This window comes from Zootoca vivipara, chromosome 5 (genome assembly GCF_963506605.1).
Source record: "Zootoca vivipara chromosome 5, rZooViv1.1, whole genome shotgun sequence".
NCBI classification, from domain to species: domain Eukaryota; kingdom Metazoa; phylum Chordata; class Lepidosauria; order Squamata; family Lacertidae; genus Zootoca; species Zootoca vivipara.
The window spans coordinates 51,989,998-52,017,741 of record NC_083280.1 but is presented as its reverse complement, the minus strand read 5'-3'; the positions used below and the strand labels follow the sequence as shown (position 1 = coordinate 52,017,741).

General features: G+C 39.0%; 2 protein-coding genes across 2 annotated transcripts; one reads left to right on the top strand and one right to left on the bottom strand.

The window, feature by feature from the left end:
* Positions 1–1,607: 1,607 nt before the first annotated feature.
* CCDC172 (coiled-coil domain containing 172) lies at positions 1,608–26,649 on the bottom strand. The gene is made up of 7 exons (XM_060274199.1): positions 26,568–26,649; positions 23,608–23,724; positions 20,752–20,917; positions 17,252–17,353; positions 16,261–16,363; positions 3,681–3,768; positions 1,608–2,252 (listed from the first exon to the last, which is right to left on the bottom strand). Exons 3-7 carry the CDS (start codon positions 20,915–20,917, stop codon positions 2,214–2,216), a joined length of 498 nt encoding a protein of 165 aa, XP_060130182.1. The 5' UTR covers positions 23,608–23,724; positions 26,568–26,649; the 3' UTR covers positions 1,608–2,213.
* On the top strand, positions 12,056–13,808 carry LOC132592116 (protein ripply1-like). The gene is made up of 2 exons (XM_060274209.1): positions 12,056–12,180; positions 13,510–13,808. Exons 1-2 carry the CDS (start codon positions 12,168–12,170, stop codon positions 13,806–13,808), a joined length of 312 nt encoding a protein of 103 aa, XP_060130192.1. The 5' UTR covers positions 12,056–12,167.
* Positions 26,650–27,744: the final 1,095 nt, after the last annotated feature.

Here is a 27,744-nt window from a genome sequence, read left to right as displayed (position 1 = left end):
CTTGCAGGATCTCCCTGACCCCAACGTGGCCACACAGAGTGGGAAACCATCCCGCCTATCAGGCCAAAGCTAGGAGATGGCTTACACACACACACCCTGTTATCACACCGAGCCTACAATGCCACTTCTGGTAAGAAGGCAGGTAGGCAGGACAAATCAGCCCGAGTCATGTGGCTGTGCTTCACATTGATTGCAAATTGCATGGAGAGGTACCCATCTGCAAAGTATGCTGCTAGGGTATCATCAGAACTTCTTACATTCTTATCACACTGTATGACACTCATATCTTTCATCCTATAAAGTTATTGCCTTATGAAGCAGGGGTGATTAAAGAGCTTAGAAATGAAGTAATGAATCTGAGTTAAGAAGTATCTCAGGACTTGAAATTTCAAAATGTTACTGGGACTGGTATAATTTACTGTGGGTAGAACGGTGGATAGTGCTTAGTAGCGCTGGCCTGCTTTTTATACCCGGGGAGTGGACCTGAGTGGAGACTGTAACACTCAGGTCCTCTGCCTAAGCCCTGCCCCCCAGGCCGCCGTGGATTGGCTGAATTTGAACTGAGGTCCTGGCAGTGCCCGGAATACTCTGTGGTGGCCACAGAGGAGCAGCAATGACCGTGAAAACATGGCAAGGCTCAATAGGCATGGGGTGGCACCGTGGCAGGCCACAACCACCACTCACCACTAAATTGGGTAAGCAGCCATTCCCTGAAGTTCTGTGGTTCCTGTGGTATCCCACTATCTGTAATCTGTTTATAAATGAATGTCCACAGGCTCATTATTCCATATATTGTAATATATATCTGGAATACAAAGCTTACTCTAAAATCAAGAGTTGTACTTGTATTCTTCCTATAATGAGGTGCTCTGCCAAAGAAGATTCAGACGTGCAGCTACAAAGGAAAATGTGTTTTGCATAACATCCCATATTGACCTTTTTGGCTCCTCTCAACATTTTGCAGTAAAAAAACCAAAACCCATGTTGATACCAGAGTTGGATCACTGGTATGTTTTTATATACAACTTGCTCTTCCCACCCAAATTCAGCCCCAGGCCAAGTCTGCATCTGGCAGTCCTATCTGTATGCTACTGTTGTATATTTCCTCATGCTCCTTCAAACACATCACACTAGTGCCTCTTTACGTTGTAGAAAAATGAAATAATGTTCCTTAGTTGTCTCTTCTATTCCCAGTGTAATTTGTGGCTGGTGAAGAAGGCAGAGAGGGTAGAATATAGTACAATGAAAACTAAACTGAAACCTAAACTGTTTGATGCCAGACTTCCCATTGTGACCTGAGCACTCCATTACGTAGCCCACAATTACCAGGGCGAATGCCTCCCTCCCCACATTTTAAAAACCATAATCATATGTTAACTCATGAAAATATGTCTAGAGCATGAAAATCTAAACTGGTGAGAAAAACTGAGGTACCAATCACATGCACAGGTGAAGAACCTGTGTGAAATATTTTTATATCACAGAATAGTAGGCACTTAAGTGAAGCAATCAGTTTAAAAATAATGATTGTTAAGTAAGATTAATAGACAATATTCATATATGACATGTTAGATCTAAAATGACCTTAAGCGAAAGTTAGACGAAGTTCTACCTAAGCAAGACAATAAAAAATAAACAAACATCCAAACTTCTGCTGGAATTTATTAAAAAGGGATAATAGGCTGAAATAAATCTACATTAAGCACTAAAAGAGAATGTGGCTAAATATTCATTGAAAATCTCCTTCTGGTAGCACTGACTCAGAGGGAGCCGCATTGTTTCCTTCTCCTGGTATTAAAAGGGGTCGGGGAAGCACACCAGGAACCTAACAGCACTGAGAAATTGCACAGACAAGCACAGAATTGAGATAATAGTGACAAGATCCATGTTATGTTGAATTGTGTGCTTCTGCCAGAGCTGGTGAAGATAGAATGCAGGCAGGCTTTTAATGTTGAATATGGGAATGGGAAGACTGCCAAAAAAAAATCTCTCAGCAAAAAGAAAATGATTTGTTTACAGTTGCTAGACACCCTTGCTAATGAACAGACGAAAGAAAATATACAATATGTGTTGCGAAAAACAGGTTCCATGTTTTGCTAGCAGGAAATGTAGAGGATGATAAATTTAACAACAAAGGCTTACAAAAGCAGCATTTACTCAAATGCTACAAAGACTTGTTTCTCTGACATTTGAATCAATCCACCATATGTTATTTATTTGACTGGAGGTTTGTTTTTTTTGTATAACAGTTTCTGCAACAATAAAAAAGAGACAGTGGTAAATAGCTAATTGTTCCGAGCATTATCTGTTCTTTACTGTAAAAGGTAAAATAACTAAAGATTTTTAAAACATTCTTTGGTATTTGCTCACACAAGTCTATATCCATGCAAAATCTGTGGAGAAGCACAGCTAATTGTGAGACAGAGGAAGGCCCCCACTATGCAACTACAGAGTGATTATTTTGGGATGAAGGAGAGAACAAAAGATTAAGTTTTGGTTCTCTGTTTCTAGAATTGGGGAAGGATTAGGTTCACTCTACAATTTGGAAAGCTTCTCCCTAGTCTGCATCTGACGATCAGGCTCGGATCAGAACATAGACATGTGGCTTAGATCACACATCTACAAACCTTTTGAACAGCACGGTTTGATTCAACATATTTCTTTGTATGAGGTGATCTGAGGGGCTTCCTGGTTCATTCGTTCTTTTAAACGGCTTGCAGCTGCTTGCAGCTGCTAGAAAGCACAAGGATTGCTGCACTTGTTGAAAATGTTTTAAGTTAAAAGCCCCTGGAAGCAGCAGTGCATTATGATGTTCCAACTGTTCCTTGGTAATTGTATGGAGAAAAAGATCACTAACCCGAGGCACTTATAGGGACATTCTACATGGGGTCAGCCATCTTTTCCTCCATACAATTACCCATGAAGCAGAATTTGCACGCAGCTACAAACAGTTTAAAAGAAATAACCAGGGGAACCCTTGCCCTACTTCATACGTACTGTACTTACAAAACAATTTCCATCAGTTGAAATCATGGGTTTATTTAACAGGGTTTTCCCCAAAAACGTGCATGGACTTCAGACAAGTGGACTATTCAGATGCACAGGCTGGATTGTGACTTTTTCGTCTATCTCAATACTGCAAGACACAGATCCCTCCCATTTTATATAACTACGGCCTCCTAGTGTCCCAACAGCAGCTGTTAGGTTTAGGTTCAGCAATAGCACAAGAAGGCAAGTTCAGTTCTTTCTCTGTTTCTATTCCACAGATCACCATTGATGAGAAGTCGTGACTCACCCAGAAGCAGCTATCAGCAAAGAAGGGAAATATGCATGTGGACAGCAATGGTTGGAGCTGTTTTGCGCAGGAGGCAGCATTTTATCTCAAATCCCTAATACTTTCCGCTAAGGTAAGGAATCATCATTATCTACCAGTTCTCCCAAGCAGTGCCTCTCTTGAAACAAATAAAGTCATGGAAGTCATGGGAAATAAAGGGAGTGGCATGGTTATAATGGGAACTAAATTTCTTCTTACTAGTACCGTAAATCAGTATCTGAAAGGCAAATAACTTCCACCTGTCTGCTAGTATATTGTTTATTCGGAAGTGTTGTATGTGCAGAAAAATAGAATCTCCCCAACTAAAATGATCAAACATGATAAATGTTAAGTTTAAAGGGCATACCATCTGCAGAAATTCAATTTCCGTTTGAAGAGCCTCACAGGCATTTTCCATTTCATCTTCTCTGTAACTCTCCAATTTCTTTTTAAGCCTGTGCCAACATTTAAAAACAAAACACCTGATATGGTGAGGCTGTCAGCTGAATCTTTCTCTTCTTCACAGCAGTCCCAGTTCTTAATTCAACCTTCATCATCCTAGCTGTCTCCCAATAAAAGTCCTATAAGCTCCCCAACAATGTGTGGATCACATGTCACTATCCAGTTATAAATCAGAGAGACCAAAGTTTGCTAGATTGCTTGATGTGATTTAAACTGCATTATCCAAGACTGTATAAATCACTGCACAGTACTGGCAATTGTTTAGTGATGTGAAGAAATTAGACAATCTCCAGGAAGAATATATATCTCCAGAATAAGTGCTGTAAGACAAGCTTAAGTTAAAAGACTGTATTTTTTCCTCTGTGGGTTGTGTGCATATTATAACCTATGATGAAATTACTGTATATCCTATTCATTCAAAAACTTCATGATTTGAATCTTTGATCCTTGCCTTTTATAAGTTCTTATAAATCTTGTTCCCAGAGTTGGTGATGTTCTCTGCCTATTGCTTACCTTCTCCAAGGGTTTCAATAATCTCTTTCCCACTGCCAATAGATCAGGTCATTCTTTAACATTTCATGGGGCATATTTTAAGTCAGGAGTAGCCAATATGGTTCCCTCCAGACACTGTTGTGTTACAAGTCCCATCAGCCTCAGCCAGCATGGCCAATTGCCAGGAATGATGGAAGCTGTAGTCCAAAACATCTGATCACCATCATGTTGGCCACCATGTGTTAAATAATGGATTTCTGGTGGTGCACCTCTCCTCCAATTCACTTTGATGAAATCTACAACATACATTTGAGGTTCTCAACTGCTAAAAAGGGGAAAAGACATCTAGTGTAATGTAGGAAATTGTGCCCTTTGAGACTACATTGAATTCTTACAGAAACATTAGTAAGAGCTTTCCTTGAAGAGAGGAATTATAGTTACAGAGAGCAGCAAAAGATTCACTTTCCTGTTGGACACCAAAAACGTTTTACAGAACAATAATCAATACTACATGCTAGTCAGTTTTAGACTGAGCCTTCTTTAAAATGGAAATATGTTTGACTTTGACAGTAAGTGCCACATGGGGAATGTTGTGAGCATGGTATGAAGTATATGAAGTGTTCTACTAGCACAGAAACACGTTCCTACTTTAACACCTGCATAACATTTCATCAATGGCAAAGAAAGAATTTAATACAGAAACTTCCAATAAATAGGCTATATTTTGGTGGCAGAAGACTAAAGAAATCTACTGATGTTTGGGGATTATGGTCTTTTTATTCTGGTTTGTTCAATGCAGCCTCTGGATTGAAGAACAGGCAGGCAGCTCATTGAGTGCCAGCAGCAATAACAAAAGCAGAGCAGAAATGGTGACTAATATGGGAATAAAAGCTTCTTTATATGGGATGTCTTCTACTTGGGAATGGAAAAGCTTTGAAACCAAGGAGTCCATATACTGAGTACTACCCATTATATTTGCTTAAGTGGATACTTGCTGGACCAAGAAAAAGCTATTTCAGATCTTTTAATGGTCCACAGTATATGCAGCAATAAAGTTATACTGCAGTCCTTGTCATACCTGCCAGAAGATAGTAAAATGGAAGATAAGTATAAAGTTGTGTTAAACCCATTCATGATAATAGAGGAGCAATTTCTGGGGTCACCGTAGTTATTTTGGGACTGCTAAGTGAGCCCATATAGGGAAAGGATTATATTCTAGTGGTAGTAAATATATCACAGTGTGAGACCTCGACTGAGATTTTATATATATTGAATGTTAAGAAGATTCAGAAGCTTACCTTGTATATAAACAACATTTCATTGCTTAAATATTACTTGGTAATATCTCTTCCACATAAAAGGGTTAGGCTGAACATAATGGCAACATGTAACCTTGAATTAAAAGGAATAAAAAGAATACAGTCATACCTCGGGTTACGAACGCTGTGGGTTGTGTGTTTTCGGGTTGCGGACCACGCCAAACCCAGAAGTACCAGAACGGGTTAGTTCCGGGTTTCGGCGCATGTGCATGTGCAAAAGCACAAAATGACATCACATGCATGTGCAGAAACGCCGAATCGCATCACACACATGTGCATACGCGGTGCTGCAGGCTGCGAACGCTGCAGGTTGAGAACCTGCCTCCTGCACAGATCACTTTTGCATCCCAAGGTATGACTGTACTAACCCAAAACCCAGCTCCAAAGTCCCACTTTTTGTCTGCTTTTATTTGTATATGGTGGTCCCTATCACTTGCAAAACTGTCTTCCTTCCTTCCTTCCTTCCTTCCTTCCTTCCTTCCTTCCTTCCTTCCTTCCTTCCTTCCTATTACATTTCTTTGTTAACCAGGAACAGGTGTATTTTCCTAAGTACAGCTGCAGTGTTGTTACATATGTGCCAATTTAAAGAAGAAAAAAGTCCTAAAATGAGCATGTACAATACCATTGATCTTCCATCACGTCATACATTTTTACTTTTTAAAAAAGGCACAGGCACAAAGCCCCTGAACCTGATCATATGGTTGTTTTTTGTTGTTGTTTCTGCTATGCACTGCAAACAATAAGATCTGTTAACCAGTTCATTTACCTTTCAGAAAGATAGTTTCAAGGATGGCAATACTGCTTTTGTGTCCTGATTTAGCTTAAGTATTTGAGATGGCCACAATACAATTAATGTATCATAAAGGTAAAGGGACCCCTGACCATTAGGTCCAGTCGCAGGCAACTCTGGGGTTGTGGTGCTCATCTCGCTTTACTGACCGAGGGAGCTGGCGTATCATACACGTCTATGATTTGCTGTACTTTTGCACCTGATCTATTGAGTCAGATAGCACACAGCAGTATAGCATAAGACAGTAAAACAGCTGTGTAGGACTGGTTCTTTGCTATGGCCAGTCCCAAGGGGCCACACACATCCTTATTAAGAACACAGGACCCATCCTGGATCAGAACCTGTTTTCTAACAGCCATTCCCTCTTGTCTGTCCCTTGCGTCTGGTGCTCAGTCCAGGAATGCCACAAATTTGCAGAGTCTGTTCCAGCTGTAGTGTAGTTCAGACGCACATGCAGGAACATGATTGATGTTGAAGAGGCCAGGAACCACCTTGGCTGTGAATCCTGGAACACCCTGTTCCCTGCCTTGCAGGCCTTTTTCCACCCAAGTGGAGTCCTGACTGGCCATGACTACAAAAGCTGAGGCTGCTGAACAGACTCTTCGGTGTTGTTATTGCTGCTGCTGCTGCTGCTGCTGCTGCTGCTGCTGCTGCTGCTGCTGCTGCTGCTGCTGCTGCTGCTGCTGCTGCTGCGGAGTTTTGCTGTGGTTTTTTTGTATCTTTGTTTTAGATCTTGTGATTTATGTGGAAATTGTTCTATTTGGTTGTGTATTTTTTAATGTTTTACTGATTGTTAGGACTACTTTTGTTATGTTGTAGTATTTTTTAATGTTATAAGCTACCTTGAGCATGGTTTGAACAGAGGAAAGGCGGCAAACAAATAAAAATATGTATGTATGTATGTATGTTGCTTTTGCTTGAGCTGTTAAGAGAAATTTCTAATTGCTACTTGCAAAGTGCTCTGAAGCTGTAAGGCACTAGATAAACAATTATGCATTTGGTAGAAACATTTGCTTTTCTCGCTGAGTTTTGCAAAAGGCAGTAAAAGACATTCTTGTTGCTTCATGCTCCTATTTGGCCGCTTGATTTATATGTTTAATTCTTTGTTTTGTTTTGTTTTAAATAAAAAGCTGGGTAATTTCAATATATCCCAGACCTATCCCTTCAAGAAACAGGGAATGTATCTGAAGTTACAGGCTGCACAATCAATGTTGTGGAGACACTTAATGATACATTTCCATTATTTATTCATTACTTAAGTCTGGAGTGAATGAAAATATTTAAAGTTATACTTAACCAGAAATTTGTGAAAGTGTAACACTGAAGTAATAAAAAGAATACTAACTATATATAAGGTTCACTATTTAATGCACTTTAAATACAAACTTTAAATAGGATGAAAACATACTATGAATATTTAGCCACTTGTCTGAACAGGACAAAATGCATCTCTGAGCAAAATTAATAAATGCCAAAGACCTTACTGAGCTAACATGTGCATACTGTGTTTCAACAGTTTGGTCAATTAGCAACATTATATTATGTATATTTGTTAATAGTTCCGTGGTTTTTAGGTCTGTCTTACCAATTTTTTTTATTAAGTACACAACTTAGAGAGTTCTTTGACTAAGTGGTTTATAATTATTTCTAAATAGAATAAATAAATAAATAAATAAAATAAGCATGAAATAGCTAGACTTGAAACTAAGGATATTCGTTTTAGATTCTTAAAGGGTATAGTTATATTTTAACTGCCTTTTTCCCACCTTGCTTTTCTCTCGGCCTGTTAGTCCCAGCAATCAGCCTAACCATTCAGTAAGACTGGTTTTATTTTTGCTCTGAAAATCTATGCTTCAATAATTACTGTGAGATTTTGGAAGCTTGAAATGAGTTGGTCCAACAAAAGATTATTTCCCATACTATATGCATCTCAACCAGCAGAACCATCACTTTTCTGAAAAGTCTCCACAGCAGGTGTGGAAGTCCAGAGGAGGACTGTTCTGGCCTAACACATTTAAAAGAGGGTTACAAACTAATCCTCAGAAACCATTTGCCTTTTTAAAAGACCTGAAGCTTGTGCCTGCTGATCAAAGGGCTTGAAGGGCTGCAGGGGAGAACTCATGAGCAATTGGTCCTCTATCTCCAAAGCTAATGAAGTGACTATTCACATTCTGGTCCTCTATCTCCAAAGCTAATGAAGTGACTATTCACATTCTGGTAGTTGTAACAAAGCTCACGAATTGGAAGTGCTCTTCCAGGCACCTTCATCACCCCCCAAAAACTGCTTATCCAGTAGTATGAGGGAATTATGCACTAATACATAAATATCATCACAACCCACTATATATTAATATTCCTTAATCTAGCATATAGGCAGCAAGAAGAATGTCCAAAATATTCTATTTGTGAGACATATAAACTAGAGTAATGTTTATAGATAACATTACCAAACTGGCAATACAAGGGCATTATCATGAAGTCAGAAGTTTGGGTACCCGAACCCTGTTGGTTCAGCCTCTTGTCAGAAGTACACTTTTTTGTAAGTAAGTAGTACTCTACCTAACAAGCCTGATATCACTCGTAGACAGAATTCTTTCTAATAAAATTTTTGTGAGGGCAAAAACATTAACCAAGTGACTAAAGATGCAAGCATCAAACTTCAAAGCTGGAGACTAATATCACTTGTGTTCATACCTACTAAAACTTATGTAAATTGACAGACAAACCCTCTCCCAAACTACTTTTCCTGTATATGCATTTCTGTAAGGGAAATTACTCCCGAGCAAATTTTCAATGACAGACTTTACCCTAGAGCACGTTTTTATTGTTGGATTATAAACCTTGAAATTGGGGTTCATAATAGAAACCCTGACACAATTCTAACTATAATAGCCCCACTGGGCATTGGTATAAAAAGTTTTAAGAAATCAGTTAGCACATTATCATTACAGAAACTCATTCTGCACCCCAGAGATTACTCCAGAGATGGGTATTTCTTGCTTATAAAATTTAACATAAAATTAAATTGAACATATTTGTTCAAAACCAACAGAATCATGGCCCTCGGCAATGCACTGTTAATATGAAGGATTTGTTCAGCTCTAGTGGACATATTTCCTGGATGATTTATGTGAATGCAGTGTCATTTGTTCTTTCATGGTTTCAATAATGAGCTTTCTTAGGCTATAATAAGAAATGTAAGAAGCAATCCTAGTTCTTTCAGATTAGTCGAGTAAACAAACGCCTTAACTATTAAATAACACAAAGCAACTTCAAACTATTTCAATATTTCCAGGCTTCTGAAAAGAGTGCAGAAGTTCACACACTAAAAAGCGAAAACCCTTCTCTAAAATTTCCCTTTGAAATGGACTAACAGGAGAAGAATGGGGGAAAGCAGAATGCCATTCAAACTTCTAACTGTAAATGAATCCACTCACCTCATTTTATCTATGAATGAAAATATGGCTTTAACCTGTTCCTATTGGGGGGGGGGCATGAAAGGCAAATATAAACCGAAGTTCTGCCTTTTTAGTATTTGTGCTTTCCCACTAATCTACAATAAATTAATTTGGCATATTTTGATGCTGTCCTCTTTTCACTGTTTTTTGTGACTTACAGTTAATAATAATAATAATTACATTTTGGTTCACCTGAAATAGGTGGTATATACTGAGAAAAGACATTTCCTCTTCTAGGCAATATACTCAAATGCTTTTAAGGAATATATGTTAGTAGGTAGCTGCAACACTGATATACAGATGTTGCACACAGTATGCTCTACTACACAGTAAGCTTTTAAGGAATGGGAAGCTCCAGGTGTTGCTGAACCCCAAATCCCATCAACTGTAGCCATGATTAGGGATGATGCAGGGCAGCTGTAGTGAAGCAACATCTGGAGGATCACAATTCCCCAACACTATGTTAAGCATTAACTCTCCCCACATGCAGTTAGCATCAATGTGAGTTGAAGGTTTCCTGCAGGGTGTCTAAATTGGCCCTGATTCCAGTATGTAAGAAGTAATCCTAGTTCTATGAGATTTGTCAAGTAAACAAACCCTGCAATGGACATACAGTATAGGTTCATGCATGTGAAGGATCTCCAGTACCAGGGCCATGTGGAGGAAATAATTTATGAACCAGACAGTCCATGCCTACACTCAGCAAGGAGGTCCCACAAATACAATCAGAATTCTCTCCATTCTTTTTCCAAGGAGGGAAACTGTCTGAGGTTTGGATGTCAGTGTGGATGCCTGGCCCATATGGCTTTGCATGGGATAGTTTTAAACATATTGTGGTGTTGTCTTCACAAATCATATGCCCACTGTAGGACAAAGCAAATCAGATCATATTATAGGTGTCTCAAATTGACACCATACGCCATATGGATGGAGAGCTAGACCTGAGTGGTGCATTCTGAAATACTAATTTTGCCCCAGAAAATAAATGTATCACAATAGTACTAAAAGCTTTAGGCAGTAGGTAACTCAAACTGATGATCAAAATAATCATCTTTATGCTAAACCTTTTAACAGTCCCACAAATAAGCTTTCTTCTAAAGAATGCACTGCTTTATGACACTTTTTCATTTGGCTTTTAGACTTAACATCTTAAAGCTCTGTATGTTGTTAAAGCTGTTTTGAAGTTGGTGACTAGCATGCTGAGAATACAGTGAGATTCTGCAATTGATTTTCATGGAAGGAAATGGCAGTATTTTGTCCTGACACATGAACATATAATCCAGTAGGATAATGGGCCTTCTTCAAAGCATGCTACATTCTAGTTTGATGGCTTGGTGGATCTTTGCTGTCAGTGGAGTGCATTTTTTTACTGCAATATTTCTTTCAAACTAGCAGGACACTTCAAAGCATATGAATCCTCTGCTGTGACACCTAACCTGCCACAACTGGTGTGAAAATGAAAGCATCTTTGTGAAAATGTCGGCTAATATTGAAACTCTTTTACTACTGTAGGTGCTTTTCTCAACAAGGCCTTTTTTAAAGGACCAATTCTTCTTTCATCATTAATTTTAAAAAAAGATGCCCGTCATTAATATAAATGAGGAAAGGGGGAAACAAAATGCAGGTTTTGCTTCAGAAAATTTGTGAGGAGAAAATTCAAGTTGGTGTGATCTTGCTTCTGGTTATACCCCGGTAACAATGATTTTAATGGAACTGTGGCACAGCTTAACAGTCCCCATGAAAAATGGCCAGCATTTTTCAGGCAGTCATTCTGTTTCTAATGACCTGTCTCAAGGTCTCGCTTGTATCTTAGTTCTATAATACAGGAAAAGTAGCTGGAGTGCAAAGACTTCAGTCTGCACAGTTAGATCCTGGAAAGATTCCTGAAGATGACAGCAAAGATGGCTGAGTCACTGTTAATTCAAAGGCTCTTCAAGCTGCCAGGTCTTCATCATTCTCTCTCTTCAAGATGATGCAACATTTTTACTTTCTTTATTTAGTTACAAAATTAGTAAACGAAGACGTTCAGATGTAGATCACATGTAGTGCGTATGTTCAAGTCCTGTTATTATCTTTGTCCTAGACCACTCTGATCTCACTTGACAACCTTTTATTGAATGCTTTGCAGACTAGACGGCTAGGAATAAGCATGGTACCTGACCTGCTTGTTTCTTATCTTTGTTACAGCTACCACCTACAGACTATCTATGCTGGTGAGCACTGGCTTTGATGCGCCAGAGAGGTTTGTCAGTAGAGGTGTCACAGCTTTCTCCTACCGGAACAGCTGCAGCAAGGTTTTTTCCCCATCACCTAACATCATATGATGCCATGCCATGCATGAGACAGGTAAACCCACAAGTTAAACTGAAAAAGAACAACTGGGAGTACAATCTTAAGTCCTTTCCAGCTGCTGGTAGAATTTGGTGCTTTTTGAAAGGGGCGCCTTTTTCTGTTGCCTTCTCCCAGGATGGAGAAGGCTAAAATATCTCTACTGATGACAAACATCACTGGTCTTGAGGCAACAGAAAAAACTGCCTAATTGAAAAAAGGGGTGAATTATAGATGAAAAGAATCAAGAGCGTGCTTGATAAGATAGCTATCCCAATTTTTTTGTTGCAGCTACAGCCTGAATTCGAGCCACACCTGCAGACGGAGAATCTTAAGACTGTGCTCCCAATTCTTTCTTTAAAGGTGATTCACATGAGACTGTGATATGATGTCCAAGAAACCTCTGAGAGGTGGAGGACTTTTGAATCTGGCCCACTGGCCAGATCAAGTTCCACAGCCCTTCTTCAGACAAAGCCAAGTTGTGGGCGCTGCTCTAAACAGTGGCTTGGCTGTGTTCAGCAGCCTGGCTGGCCCTCATTTTCCAATGGCTTAGCAGACTGCCCAATGGAACAACACAAAATAATAACATAATTCCCAGAGGAATTTCTATAGTTAAAAAAAGGAATAAACTACATCAAATTGGAAGTACTCCCACCTGAAAGGTGTGGTATTTGTCCACCCTCAAAGACTGTACAATCCTGTGAAATTACTAAATAATAATAATAATAATAATAATAATAATAATAATAATAATAATCTGGTCTTGTCTGCACAGCAGTCATGTTAGTGAGCCAGTTTCATTAGCCACACTTTGAAACTAAACTAAGCTGTTCTATATTTAATTAGTTCTGTCTCCAACAAGATTCTAAAGTGTGTATTGTCCTCAAAAAAGAAATAATTAAAAAAAAATCGAACAATTTAATCAGTCAACCAACTCCTATGGAAGTGTGTTATTTTCCTGCTGAATTGTCTTCTTGTCAGGCCTATTGATGTTATGCCTCTTTCATTCAGTGTTAAGAGATACATAATGCAAAACAGCTTATCATTTTGAAAGAGCAGCCGAAATCCTTTTCCTTCTGGAAAGTACCTCTACGCTTCAAAAAGTAATCAAAAATAACTTAAGTATTAGCAACTCTTGGTGCATGTTGGGAGGTATTATCTGCAAGATTACTTTTTAATCTAGTGATGCTGCATGAAACACACCACGTTCAGTTCTTTGACTAGTTGCTATACTTGCCTCCTGAATTAAAATTCAATCCACAGAAGAATTACCAGCATAGCCCACTCCACAAGTGCCAGCAAGCCAACATTCACCCTAACTTCATTCTACTTTTCTTTTAACCTCAGTTTACCCAGCCAGGTCACTGGAAGGACGTGTGGATCCAGAATTGGCCTCCACAGTCACTTACGGACCCATTGTTAAAACCGTGTTTATGGAAGACAATCTTACTCGGCTACGAGTGATCGAAGAAGAAGAAGAAGAAGAAGAAGAAGAAGAAGAAGAAGAAGAAGAAGAAGAAGAAGAAGAAGAAAGAGTAGCACCCCAGTCCCACAGCTACCAGAAAAAGAAAGGTTTCTCCTCCACTACCACTACCCTAGGCATGCAGTGTACAGGACAGAAGGCCTTCCTGGACTGTTTCTTTTAGCAGGGGTTTCAATGCAAACCCCTTCCTAATTCAGGAAGGGGTCCTGCATTAAACTGTGGCTAAAACAATGGGTTTTTTTCTGTTTCAGTTGGCAATTGGGGATTAAATCCTGCTCTATGGGCCAGTGCAGCCTGTGCACAAATGAACCCTACCTCCTGTCCATTAATGGACATCATCAACTGATGTCAGCTGATTTGACAAGTGGGTGTGGTTGTGAACCACATTGGAACCTCTGGTGGGCCAACACTGGCATGTGGGATGGAGGTTCCCTACCCCTGCACTATTCTATGCCCCTTGGAGCCACTTGAATGCTCTTCTTTCTCAAACTGAGTTTACAAGAAACAGCAGCCAAAGGAGCAAAGCAGGACACAACACTGATTGGCTGACCCTTATGTCAATCATGCAGTCACACACACCTCCTTCTCTAAGCAGTTTTTCAAGTGCCAAAAAATGCCTGGGTTTTAAATAAGTAAATAAAACGCTTAACAATTCACTTTAAATCCAGGTAAGTATGTAAGGGGCTTTGTAAAAGACCCAAAGTGGACAGATTTCCGGAAGCTCAGGGGAAGGTGCAAAGAGGAAGAGGTAATCATTATTTGATTTCTAGTCTGTATGTGCAGTTTGAAAAGTCAGGAAGAAGCACAGTTCACTCCTGTATACAGCTCTTGCATGCAGCTCAGGAACATCACCATTGCCCAGAAAATAAGGTTTAATCCCTCAGCCCTCAATGGCGGTGAAAAGCAAATGTCAAAACATTCCTATTAGTAACAGGCTATCCCAGTTACATGAATATCTTCCCACAGCTCTATGAACTGTTGACTAAGCATCTACCTTTTCAAGTTAAGGGTACTTCCTGTTTGAATACAGGAAGAGGCCTTTGCTGAAGAGGTATCAAGATTTGGGCAATACTGCCATAGATGACCATGGAGATGATGAATATGGGGAACCCAGAAATAATAAACTGGTATGGTGTTTATCTTTGTTGTGATATGTTATCTACAATTATTAATGCTGTTCCTTTATTCAATCCGTACAAAATAAAATGTGAGCAGTCATAGTCTAACTGAATTTTGTTGAGTTGGACAATCATTGCCTACTTGCCTTTATGCTATTCAGTAGCAGGGCAGGAGCATTTTAATTGAAATCAATAGGGCTTAAATTAAACACCTTCACAGACCTTTGAAGGGCTTGGGTAAGGAGGTGCATACTGATGCTTCAGTCTTAGATTAAGAAAATACAACATACATGTGTAAAATCTTGAATAATGGTGCACTCATCCAGTTGTGCCTCTGAAGTAAGCCCAAGGTGTAAAATGGCAGATTTCTCAAAAGTGCAATCTTTGACATGGTAGTACCACTTTGCCTTCTGGTGTTCATCATATGATTTGCAAAATAAATAACTATATTTATCAATAAATCTTGACAATTCTTTATAATTATTTTGCATCATATTCAGCAAATTGCAGAACCGTATTACATTACTTTTCATATTAACATCAACACTTTTTTCATTTTAAAAACAAACATACCTTGCACTGTTTAAATATCTTACTGATTCAAATAAGGTTATAATTCTGCACCCACTTACCTTAAGAATACAGGAAGGTTCCTTAAGCTGAGTCAGACCATTGGTTCATCTAGCTGATTGGCTGAGGCTCTCCAGGGTTTCAGTCAAGAGTTTCCCCCAGCTTTACCTGGATATGCTGGAACTGAACATGGGATCTCTTGCATGCAAGGCTCATGCTCTACCATTGAGCTACTGCCCTTCCCTAAAGGGAGCTTACTTTGAGTAGACATGCAAAGGACTGTGCTATAAGTCATTTGGAAGCCCATGGACACTAACTAACCTTGATCTTCAGCACGTTTATATTCATAGTAAACACCACTTTCCTAATCATGCTGTATTGAATGTTAAATGACACTGCAATAGCAAGATACTCCAGGAGAAGTGTATTATTCAGAAGGAAGATGACAACCTCATACATCAGAAAAGCTAATGTACCATAATAGAATAAATAATGCAAAAGCAAGCTGTAGTGTGCTGTACCACATCAGCTTATGGATCTGCAACTAGCATTATCATTTAAACTCCCCTTTTGATGTATGTTTCATACATACGGTTTTGCTCCTACACACAAATTCTGAAGCAAAACATTTCATTTAGAAGATTTTGGTCATGCTTCAACTCCACTTGAAGAGAAGGAAAGGGGCTTGGCAGATCTCCTTTGCTTTACCCCTTTAAAATTCTTCATTCCCTATGGAAAAGGTGCCAGGTTTAGGGAATGGCTGAGCCTCCTTTTGCTCTCTATGATGCTTCCTCCCATAGGGGTCACTTGCATAAACAAACATGGCATATCAACCAGATTCATGTCGTTATTTTGCTTCATTATGAATGCATGTTAGCTAAAACAAAATTCATCTCAGTTCTATGCATTTTAGCAGGATACCTTTACCTTGCACATTCTGGATCGGTCTGCGGTTTTTCAGAAATTTTATTTTTTTCTGTTTCTAAACACTTTGTGGTGTTTTTAGCTTCTCTTATTTCTTCTTCAAGATCTGAAAAAGAAACAATAACTTTCTATTATGATTTTATAATACAGTACTTTATTATACAATGGAAACTGTAAGGAAGGGCTGTAGTATGTATGTATTATGTAGTATGTATGTAGGCTGTAGTATGTATGTAGCTGAGCGCATACTGAAGGTCCTGCTTTCAGTCCTTGGTATCTCCAGCTAAGGATGGGAGAGACCCCTGTCCGAAACCCTGGGGAGGAACTGCCAGTCAACTCAGTCAATACTGAGCCAGATGGACCAATGGTCTGCCTTAGTCTAAGGCAACTTTCTATGTTTCTCAGTTGCTTTGCTGCACATTAAAAGAACCTATTATTAGGATGAAAAATTTGGATTATAGTTTTATGACATAAAAAAAATCAGCTGTATTTAAGACATTCCCATTCTTATGTGATCATATATCAAAAGTATGTGAATACTAAAGACTGGAATACAAAAAATAATATGCAGGTGCATGGGGGAACTGCATGAAAGCCAAAGTTTCATTAGTGGGACTTGGTGTAGCAGGTCCTATTCCACAAGATATAAGATGTGGAATGATTCCTGCATTGCAGGCAGTTGGACTAGATGACCCTTGGGGGTCCTTCCAATGCTACAATTCTATGACTGTATTATTTTTAAACAAAGCCTTGGATCCAATGCAGTCTGAATTGCTAAAGCTGCAAAGAAGGGCAGAAAATGTTTTAAATCCATATTCTTTAAATTATTTGTTCATTAATTCCCTGATTAATATTAACTTAAAAACTATTAAGTTCATGATATAGATATAAACATTAATCTGTCGTTGAATGTTTTTTGATCAGAATCATTTATCAAATGTACTCACACTATGTCTGAACCTCAAATCGGGTGGTGATCAAGTGAGCAATATACCTTTGAGTTTTTTCTGAAAAGTACACAAATCCTTCTTCAGTTCATTCTTCTGCAGCTGAAACATTTTTATCTGAACATTTTCATGTTTCATTGACTCTATTTCTAAGAAAGTGATAATTTTAAAATTAGGTTAAAGATTTAAGCTTCACCACATAACCAAAATACTCTGTTGCAACTCTTCTCTTGATGTTTTGAAAAATAATTACATATATAACCATATATATCTATATCTATTATCTATATCTATATATGCTGCCTTTCCTGCCAAGTACAGGTAGATAAATAGGTACTGCTGTGCTCTGGCGGGAAGGTAAATGGCATTTCCGTGCGCTGCTCTGGTTTGCCAGAAGCGGCTTAGTCATGCTGGCCACATGACCCAGAAGCTGTCTGTGAACAAACACTGGCTCCCTCAGCCTATAGAGCAAGATGAGCGCTGCAACCCCAGAGTCGTCCATGACTGGACCTAGCACTCAGGGGTACCTTTACCTTTACCTTTTTATGCTGCATTTAATAATTCCATATGGAATTACCTCTTATGTAGTGACTGACAAATGTAAGTTTTAACTATTGCACAGAAATATTGGTAATTCTGGATGACATCCAATGTTAGGCAAGTGGAATTCTTCTTCTCCCTACTGTAGCCCTCTGCCCAGCAACAACAAAAAATTTCTCCAGAGAGCCCCCTAACTCTCTGGAGATTTTGGAAATATACTGGGTGGGGGCATGGTAGCTTCGGGGGGGGGGGGGGTAAGGGAATTCATTCTGCCAATTGTGTTCATTCCAGTGGTGGACAGATACCATTAGACTTCTGTTGTTGTTGTTGTTGTTGTTGTTGTTGTTGTTGTTGTTGTTGCCAGCTGGCTTGGGCTCTATTTGTGTGGAAAGGCAGAATATAATGTATAAATTTAATATGGTCCTAAGTGTGACCAAATAATAAACTAAAATGCATTTTAGTTTATTAGACACTAGGGTATTTATTATCAACAACAAAATTACTCAACATACTGTTTGTCAAAAGTAAGAGCTGCAAATGCAAGCAAAGCTAACAAAATTTATTTGTATGATGGCAACAGCTGTGCAGTATACAATCACTGTAGTTTATGTGTTTTGTTGGAGAGCTAAGAGCTTTCTATTTGTTCAGGAGCTAATAGCACAGTTTGAACTCTGTTCAATGTTGTATTAACTACTGCTGGTTCTCATTCTTTCCTTCTAAAGTTTCTTGAATTCTTGAGTACCTTGTACTAAGAAGGCAAGATAAAATCATCAGGTGAACTGTGTTACCATAATCCAATAAACTGTCCATGAGAGCCTGGCAAATTGCAATATATTGTTCTACATTGGCACAATCCAACAGGGGGGAAATGTTTTACTGTTGGAGAACAATGGCAAGTGATTAAACATATTTTTTTTGTATAATAGCACAATGATCCTGTGAGTGTCTAAGCATCTTAAATAAAGATTATGACTGAATGGGTGAGAATTACAGTGTTTGTATTGTACCTAGTACTGTTGGGAAAGGGTACTTCTTTAGGAGCATCTATGCAATGCACTAATGGGCTGAACCAAAGTTCTTCAAAAATGCTACTTGCATTTTTTGTAAAATCATTACATTAAAAATACTTTTTAAAAAACAGGCAAAGTTGGCAGCAGTGCCAAAACAGCAGCATAACAGCTATTGTTATGTAGATTATTTCCAATAATGTGTATAGTTGAATATTTTCTTGAGTTCTGTTACACCAATACATAACAAAGCTGCTCCAATTCTCAGTAAATAATTTATCAAGTTGTCACTTGCCATCACTCTTACATTAGCTAATTTTATCAGATGAGTCAGTTCCCAAACTCTTACTAGCCAGTCTTCTAACACAGAGATAAGTGTCCTCCCCCCCCCATTATATCTATATGAGCAACTGTTAACAAATGTGTTACCAATTCCGTATCCACTGGAAAAATTCATGGGCTTAACATATCCAGACAATACAACCAATGGGTCTACCATCAAACCACACCCTGCTACAAGTTTAATTTCATCTATTATAGTCTTCCTGAATATCACATTTCAGTGCATGAACTATGAAGCATAACAGTGTTTGAAGCTCCACACCTTCAACATATATTAGCTGCCCCACTGCATATACTGCTAGGTGTTGCAGGTGTTAAAAACAAGGAAATGCTAATTCATATTTTTTTAACCCATTTCTTATAAATTTGTTCACGTTTGTGAAATGTGTTGCCAAATCGTTTCCCCTACTTCTGGAGTGTTTTGTCTTTGCTCTTTGTTAATTTTATATGTGTTAATTTTGTTAATTTTATATGTGTTTCTAGTTATATCCAGTTATGTGTGAGGTTGCAGCTTGTTAGTGTAGGGGAGAAACATGTGTTTGTCAGCTGAAATACAACTTTACTTGGTTTACAGCAAGTAAGTGGGGATGGCATAGCAGTAGAATGTGGTGTTTTTTCCATCAGCCTTTGTTGTTGGAATCCTAGTTGCCATCAGTCTGTTGTGAAGCAACTAATAGATGTTGGCCATCATTAGACCTTGATGTGGTGCAAACCAGGTATCAGGGACCCCCTGGGCAAATGGGGGGCAGGGCTGATGCAAGGTCTGGCCCCTGCAGACTAGGGATCTAGTTGGGCCATAATGCAGTGTGTGCATGTTCCATATTTCATTGCCTTGAGCAATGTGACATGTAATATAATTTCCAAACTAGTATCTTACTGGCTGCATACTGTCACATACTATTACTTAAGGAAGCAATGGTCAGCTACAGGGGGCTAAGCAGTTAACAGCGGCTTTTGCAGTAGCAGGAATAGAGTTGGCAGCAGCTCCCAAAGCAGCAACAGTGACAGATTTTACTACTGTATTTTTGTGATTGTTTACTGCCTTGGACTCGTATGTAAGGACAGGCAGAGTATTATAATGTAGAAGGAGAAGACGTCTTCTTTTGGGGGAGGGAAGAACAGTATTTTGTGCATTTGTTAGAAAAGATAAAACTATAGAAGTGAGGCTTTTGATTTGCTAGCAACACATGTAATTACAGTTCATGGATGAAAAATGCAAAGGCATTTTTAATTCAGTGTTATCCATGCTAGCTAAAGCTCAAACTGGCTTGCAATAAATATTTGCAATGTCTGGTGTTTAGTAGTGAAAAACAGAAAACTGTATACAACTATTCTCTTCAATCTTTAGCAGTGACTCATGGATGGGATCGCAACTGGGGCAAGGACAAGTAAGAGTCTTATCTCTGACCTCCTGTCATGTTCAGCAATTTTAATATGTTAGAGTACCATACCATGCAGTTAAAGTTCCTTAAACAAGGAACATGCTTGGTGCTCCAGGATAGCATGCTGCTCTTCACTCTAGGAAAATCATTACCTTACAATTTAATAGGACTATTCAGCTTGGAAGAAAATTGTGAAATTGTAGTGTCATGGAACTGCAACATAGTCATTTATATTCTCAGATAGTCCAAGATAAAATAATTAAATTCAAGACATACCATTTCTCAAAACATTTTCTTTTTCCTCTAATTCACATATTTCAGCCTTGACTCTTTTTTTAATTAAAAGCTCCCTTTTGGATGTTAACCCATATTCACTGTTGAACTCTGTAATTTCCTTCAAAAATCTCTCATCTTCTATGGCAATTTTTTTCTTTGTACCCATCTAATGATGACATAAAATAAAGTAACAGAATAAAGAAAGAAAGAAAGAAAGAAAGAAAGAAAGAAAGAAAGAAAGAAAGGAAGGAAGGAAGGAAGGAAGAAAGAGGAGAGAGAGAGAGAAATATTATACTGTATATGAAAATTATATATGAATGTTTAGAGACATGTAATAGACTATCTGTTATTTATTCTAAGTATTTAGAATCAAACCAGGGTGCAAATATGCAAAATGTAAAGCAACATTAAAAATAAAATCAAAACAATATAAAATAAAGCACAGATTTCAATTACAAACAAAACCACCAACAGCAACAAAAATTCTAATGCCCAATGTACGTTTGATTAAAGACACGTTTGATGTTTGATTTGACTACAGGAAATACAGGAACTTCTTCATTCACAAATATTTTTTTGTGAACATAGACATTGTAAATATTCACACTCTGAATGTGCTATGGAAATGAAACATGCATTTTCCTAACATCTACTATAACGTGTTTGCTTATGCTGAGCTCGAAGACTCTGAAGTCTCCCTCTAATAATGCATTTATCTGAATATTTCAGTGTCATGTTCCTGCCTGTGAACTTTTTCTATAATTAAGCATACTTAATGTAAGGTATTAAAGATCGCCGAAGAATTGATGCTTTTGAATTATGGTGCTGGAGGAGACTCTTGAGAGTCCCATGGACTGCAAGAAGATCAAACCTATCCATTCTGAAGGAAATCAGCCCTGAGTGCTCACTGGAAGGACAGATCGTGCAGCTGAGGCTCCAATACTTTGGCCACCTCATGAGAAGAGAAGAATCCTTGGAAAAGACCCTGATGTTGGGAAAGATTGAGGGCACTAGGAGAAGGGGACGACAGAGGATGAGATGGTTGGACAGTGTTCTCGAAGCTACAAACATGAGTTTGACCAAACTGCGGGAGCAGTGCAAGACAGGAGTGCCTGGCGTGCTATGGTCCATGGGGTCACAAAGAGTCCGACACGACTAAACAACAACAAATGTAAGGTAACTCTACTTACGAATGTTTCTACTCAGGAACGGAGCTCTGTCCGCCATCTTGGATGCGGTTTAGATAGGATTTTTTTCTACTTACGAATTTTTAGATAGGGTTGCTTCGACTTACGAATTTTTTCTCCCAATGCATTCCTATGGGATTCGACTTACAATTTTTTCTGACTTACGAATGTGCATTCGGAATGCATTAAATTCGTAAGTAGAGGTACCACTGTATTTGTCTTGCCCTCCACCAACATGGTTTGAAAAGCTCATTCTGTTATGATCTCAGCTGCTCCTGCCAAACAGATGGTGTTATGAGGTGGTCATACCATGTATGATAACACATGCTGTTTAGGAGACTCTTGCAAGAAGCACATGACTAATCAAAACATGAATTTGTGGACCCCCTTCTTATTTATTTTGTAACATATATGCATAGCTGTCAACTTTCGGATTTGAAAATAAGGGATCAGCAGCCTCACCTGTCCCGGGGACAGTCTACGGTATAGACAGTCTAACAATCCAGGATAGCAGCAGGAAACGGCGCTGGAATAAGGGAATTTCCAGCAAAAAAAGGGAAGGTTGACAGCTGTGGCTTGGAATAAGGGAGTTTTCCGCAAAAAGGGGGGGGTTGACAGCTATGCATATGGTATATGGCATGAAGACAGTGCATCAATTTCTGTGCAGTGCTTGGGTGTGTGTGTGTGGGTTTTTTTTACACAGCCATACTGGACCTGAAAGTTGCCAGAGAGCAAAGAGCTGCTGGAAGCTTTATTATACAGATTGCAAAAGGAGGTTTGGGCATCTTATGATGAAGAAGGGCCAAAAAGGTGTAAAACAAGGTGCTTTCTGATTGAAAAGAAATAGATGCTTAATGTTAAGAAGATACCGCATTTGAAATTTAACAGTGTAAACTTATATATATCTACTCACTGAGTAAGTCTCATTGGACTGCACTGGGCTTACTCCTGCTTGGACCAAATCCTTAGTTACTAAATATTAATAACTCTTGGCAAATCTCAAGAAATTGAAAAGGCTGAGTTCTTTGGGGCCAGCTGGATTCCAAGTATCACTTTGTGTGCATGGATATCTTCATTCCAGGGGCGGAGCTTCATGCTCCGCCACCGGGGGCGGAGAGCAGGCACACTGCCCCCTATCTTCCTACGCCCCTGCCTCATTCTGCGCACTGAAAATTCTGTCAGGCAGGACTCCTACCAACAGTAGCCCTTTGGAAAGCCCCCATGCCAGAGGTGTGGAGGGACTGAGCCAGCCTGGGGTCTGTTAGATCTTGATCCGGCACCAGTGCTGTCACTTGGCAGCACCAATGTGGGCCAAGCTTCAGGCTGGCTCAACTCAGAGAACATTTTTGCCTTCTGCCCCAGAGGGCCTGAGGAGTGAGGCTGTGAATGTATATGGTTGGGCCACTACAGAGGTTTGGATTGTTCAGCTAGTTATCACCAAAACCCACTGAAAGCTATGGGAGAACTTTGTTACAATGAACTTGTTCCACTGCTTTCAACAGGACATATTCCCCCCCCCCCCCCACAAAAAAAAAACCCTGAGCTAGACTGGGGACAAAGATCCTGGGCCTTTTGTGTGTTCAAATATCAGCTCATGTACAATTTAGCTAATGCTGGGTGTCAAAAGGTTGAAGATTTCTGGTCTAGAACAGTCTCACTGGGAACATACAAAGGTTTCTAGCAGAATACTCTTCTGATTAAGAAGTTCAGCTTTCTGGCTTTCTAAGCCCTCTTCTCTTTTCTTCAAAAGCTCCAAGTCTAAAAGCTTTCCAGATAGCAATAAAGCCTGTAAAAAAAAAACCCAAATTTTAAAGAGTGTCGTTAAAAAAAACCCTGAGTGCAGTTGTAGTTATACAAAGTTATTTTACATATGCAGGCCCTTTGCATCAGAACTCTAGCAATGTGAGGTCTTCAGAAACTGTATTGTTTATACTGTTCTGTGATTTAATTAACCATACATAAGCAGTAGTGGCTGGTTTCAAGGAGCAGCACCAGACAGTCACTCTCACCCCAGACAGCATTGGGATAGGGCAGGGTGGCAAAGAGGTTAGGGTTGTGCAGACACACTTGTAGGCCCACCAGGTTCTGTCTGGGTCAGCTATGACCTGACCACTACATAGGTTTTGTTTCTAAAATTGTTTCTAAATTTAGAATTTGTTTTTAAATCTGGTTGTGGGTGCTCAGTTTTACCTGACCAAAGGGTTCCCTCACTACTGATACAAACTTGGCATTATTGCTGCCGCCATCAGAAGCCAAAGCAATGGGGAACAACAGGGAATCTAAATTAAAAGTTTCCAACATTTTAACCTCTAGAAGAATACAGTACCCCCAAACGTCCCTTAGGATATCCTCCTCATGTGACTAGAACCAAGGACTAAACTCTCAGAAGCACCTCCATCATAAAAGAATTGCAACACAGGAGAGTTTTCTTCTCCCTTTCCTTCATTTATTCTTTACAGCAGCATAGTAATTAGGCATGTTCAAATAGCATTTTTACAAAAACCCCAATGAAACCGCACAAGCTGGGTCTTTTAAAAAGGATTAAAGTTTACTGAGTACATGTTTATATAACTACAAATTAACAAATGAAAAGTTCACAAGTTAATGGCAAGCTCTCCTCTTTCCTGCATTTGACATTCCCCCTCCCCTTCCCACCAACCCCTCCATTCTTACAAAGAGTCTGCTTATTTACCTTGGTAACTGAGAATTTACTTCCTCGGGCCACTGAAGGATTTGGGGGTTGGGCACCTTAGTTATGCCCAATATCTGAGTCCTCAGGAGGGTAACCCAGATCAGCGATGTCTTGAGTATGACTAGGCAAACACTCTTGTTTGCATCTTATAGTTGCAAGTACAACCAATGCAGGCATGCACACATGAGCCTTGAATAGGTTTGTCCTTACTTGCTGCACCTCTCTCTTCTTCTACTAAGCACAGAATGGAGTATGTCACTCCTTCATATTGTGCAAAAGATAAAATTAATGGCACTGCCTGGGGAGAATGCTAGTAATACCCTGGATAACGTAGCTGCTCTTTTGCTGCTTTGCATGGGCACCCTCCACTCTCTGCTGAGCAGCAGAAGTGAGCTCTCCTAAAACAACACAGGAGACCCTCTGCACCCAAGAAGAGTCAATGAAGGCACATATCTACACAACAATCTGTGCCTTCAATTTGAAATAAAAGAGTAAACTGGTAGAGAAGAGATAGTGATCTCTCCCTCAACGATCACACCCCACTGCAATACTGGCTGCTGAGAAAGGGGTTTTCTGGCTGGCCAGCCAGACCATTCTGTGGATCTTCAGTATGGGACTGCTCCCTAGACTACCTATTCAATATAGTCTTTAGAACAGCATTTTTGCAAAGGAAGCATTGAACCTTGAAAGGCAAAATGCTATAATTCAAGTTCTAATTACATGCTACCTAGTTTTTCAGAACACACCAAAAATTTATATTTCCTGGGAGCATTTCCTTGACCACAAGCAGTCTCTGTGAAATAGATGTCAAAACATCTTTGAACTCTGAGGTTCAGCTACACGAGTTTTTTAGTTTTTGTTTTTGTTTTGCTATGCCCCTATATTTACAGATATGAGACTGTGCAAATTCCTAGACATATAAAAATGTGGAGTAAAACTTATAGGAATTTGGAAAAGGAACTTATGTGAATAGCATTGCTCAGTGCTTAATATATATTACACTAGAGATCTTCAGAGAGACTGGCATAAGGTTATGTTTCTGTACTCGGGAGGGGGGGAGATCAGTCATGCCAATTTTAATAGCGTTCAGTATTTATTTCAACCAGTGAAGACAATGCATATTGGCTTTTCCTACACTTGTAAGGTACAGTCTTTTTTTAAAAAAACCTGATACTAACTAAACATGCAAGTTAATAGGCATTGACCTTCATGTAATTAATTCCATGGGTTTAAAGCTATAATTGCTTTAGGAACGCTTTTCCAGTTTTCCTCATTAGTAATTCACAGTAATTGTTCCCTCACTTTCACAACCCTCTGTATCTACCATGGAAACCATAACTGTAAATTAGAATGAGTCAATAGCAAATTAGTGACATGAAAATAGAATTATGATTGTCATAAATTAGTTTTACAAGCAGCAACACAATGACTGTCATTGTGTAATCTGGCAGAAAGGACAATGGGGCTCCTGTTCTGTGACCTGGGTTTACAGCTAAGGCAGAGGTCATGTAAAATACTCTATGTGAAGTCAACATAATACATACTTCTGCACAGCTCTGTAAATTCTGTATTTCCATATTATATCTATTTAGCTTTTCCTACAGATATGTGGTGTTCTGCAAAAAAGGCCTACTGAACAGGGTAGAAGCATTGTGGGCTTTTTTCAAGTGGGAACTCCTGACAGTCCTAGAAACCAGGCGGCTGCTAGATTTTGGTTGGAATTGTCCCCAAAATGTTCTTCACTGAAATGTAATAGTATTCTTAAATAAATAAATTTCAACACCACCTTTCATCTGGGGATCACAGGGCTGTTTACAATATAAACAAAACAAACAAACAAACAAACAAAAACAATACCCACCCAAAGTTTTTTTAAAAAAACACCCATAGATGGCCAATTTCCTTTATTCTATCATTCTAATTGCTATTCTATGTACCTCAGATTCCAACTTTCTTTTTTCTCCATCCAGTTGTTCTGTTAGTTGTTTAGCTCTTTCATGAGCCAGGGTTATTTCCTGTTTAACTGCAACACAAAATGAACTTTTAGACACAAAGAAGGTATTTGTGCAAGCAGTTTCATAAAATTTGCTGCAAAAGTAAAAAAATAGGGCTGCAAAAGTAATCAGCGAGGGGCATCTTACAGTGGGAAATTCACTGAGAGGTTGAAGGTTGCATGTTTCTTTTATGTATTATGTACACGGCCTGAGAGTTAATTTTATTGTGTACTATTGTATATTCTAATTGATTACTAAATATTTGATTATTTGATTCAAGTTGTTTATTTTAAAGTCATATTTTTATTATGACTTATTTGTATGGGATCGGACTGTTATAAGGTGAGTGATGTTTGCTGTATGTTTTGTTGTTTCTTCAGCTTTTAATTGCCTTGTGCATATACAGAAAGGTGGTATACAAAGTAAAAGTGGAATGAAATAAGTCTGGAGTCAATTCCAAGAAGAATCACACAGCCTCATCTGAACTCTGTAAGCTGTTCTAGTTAGAATTTATTTGTGGCCAACCATAAAAAAGCTCATTTCCCAGAGTTTTGCTTTACTCAACTTCACTCAGTAAGAGTCTCACACAACTTCTCTAAATAAACAGAAGATAATCAGAGAAGGAGACACAATCCAAAGTTGTTTTTAAGTACTCAGAAGTGAGCCCCATAGTGTTTTGCATACCGTTTAAATTGCCTATTTTGCATTTTTACTGTAACTCATGAATGCCCCAGGCATAGCTGTCAACTTCTCCCTTTTTTAAGGGAAATTCCCTTATGCTGAATAGGCTTCCTCGCGAGAAAATTGAAAACTTGACAGCTATGGCTCCAGGGTGGGGTGAGAGGACAGCCCCCCCCCAAAAAACCCCACAATTCCCTTGTTCTCGGTTTTCATTTAAAAAGCGCAAGTCTAGGATTCATAGGACTAGAGCTGTGAGACAAAATATCCAGGCGCTATTCTCGTTTTCTGGTGCTGTGAACACTTATTACGCAGCGCAACCCAGTACTGAGGTAGGCATTTAAAAACAAAAACAAAAAACAAGCACATTAGGTGGGTCGAGGGCATTAATTTGGTTCATTCAACGTGTGGCCAGATGGCAAGCGCTTGCTTCAAATTCCAC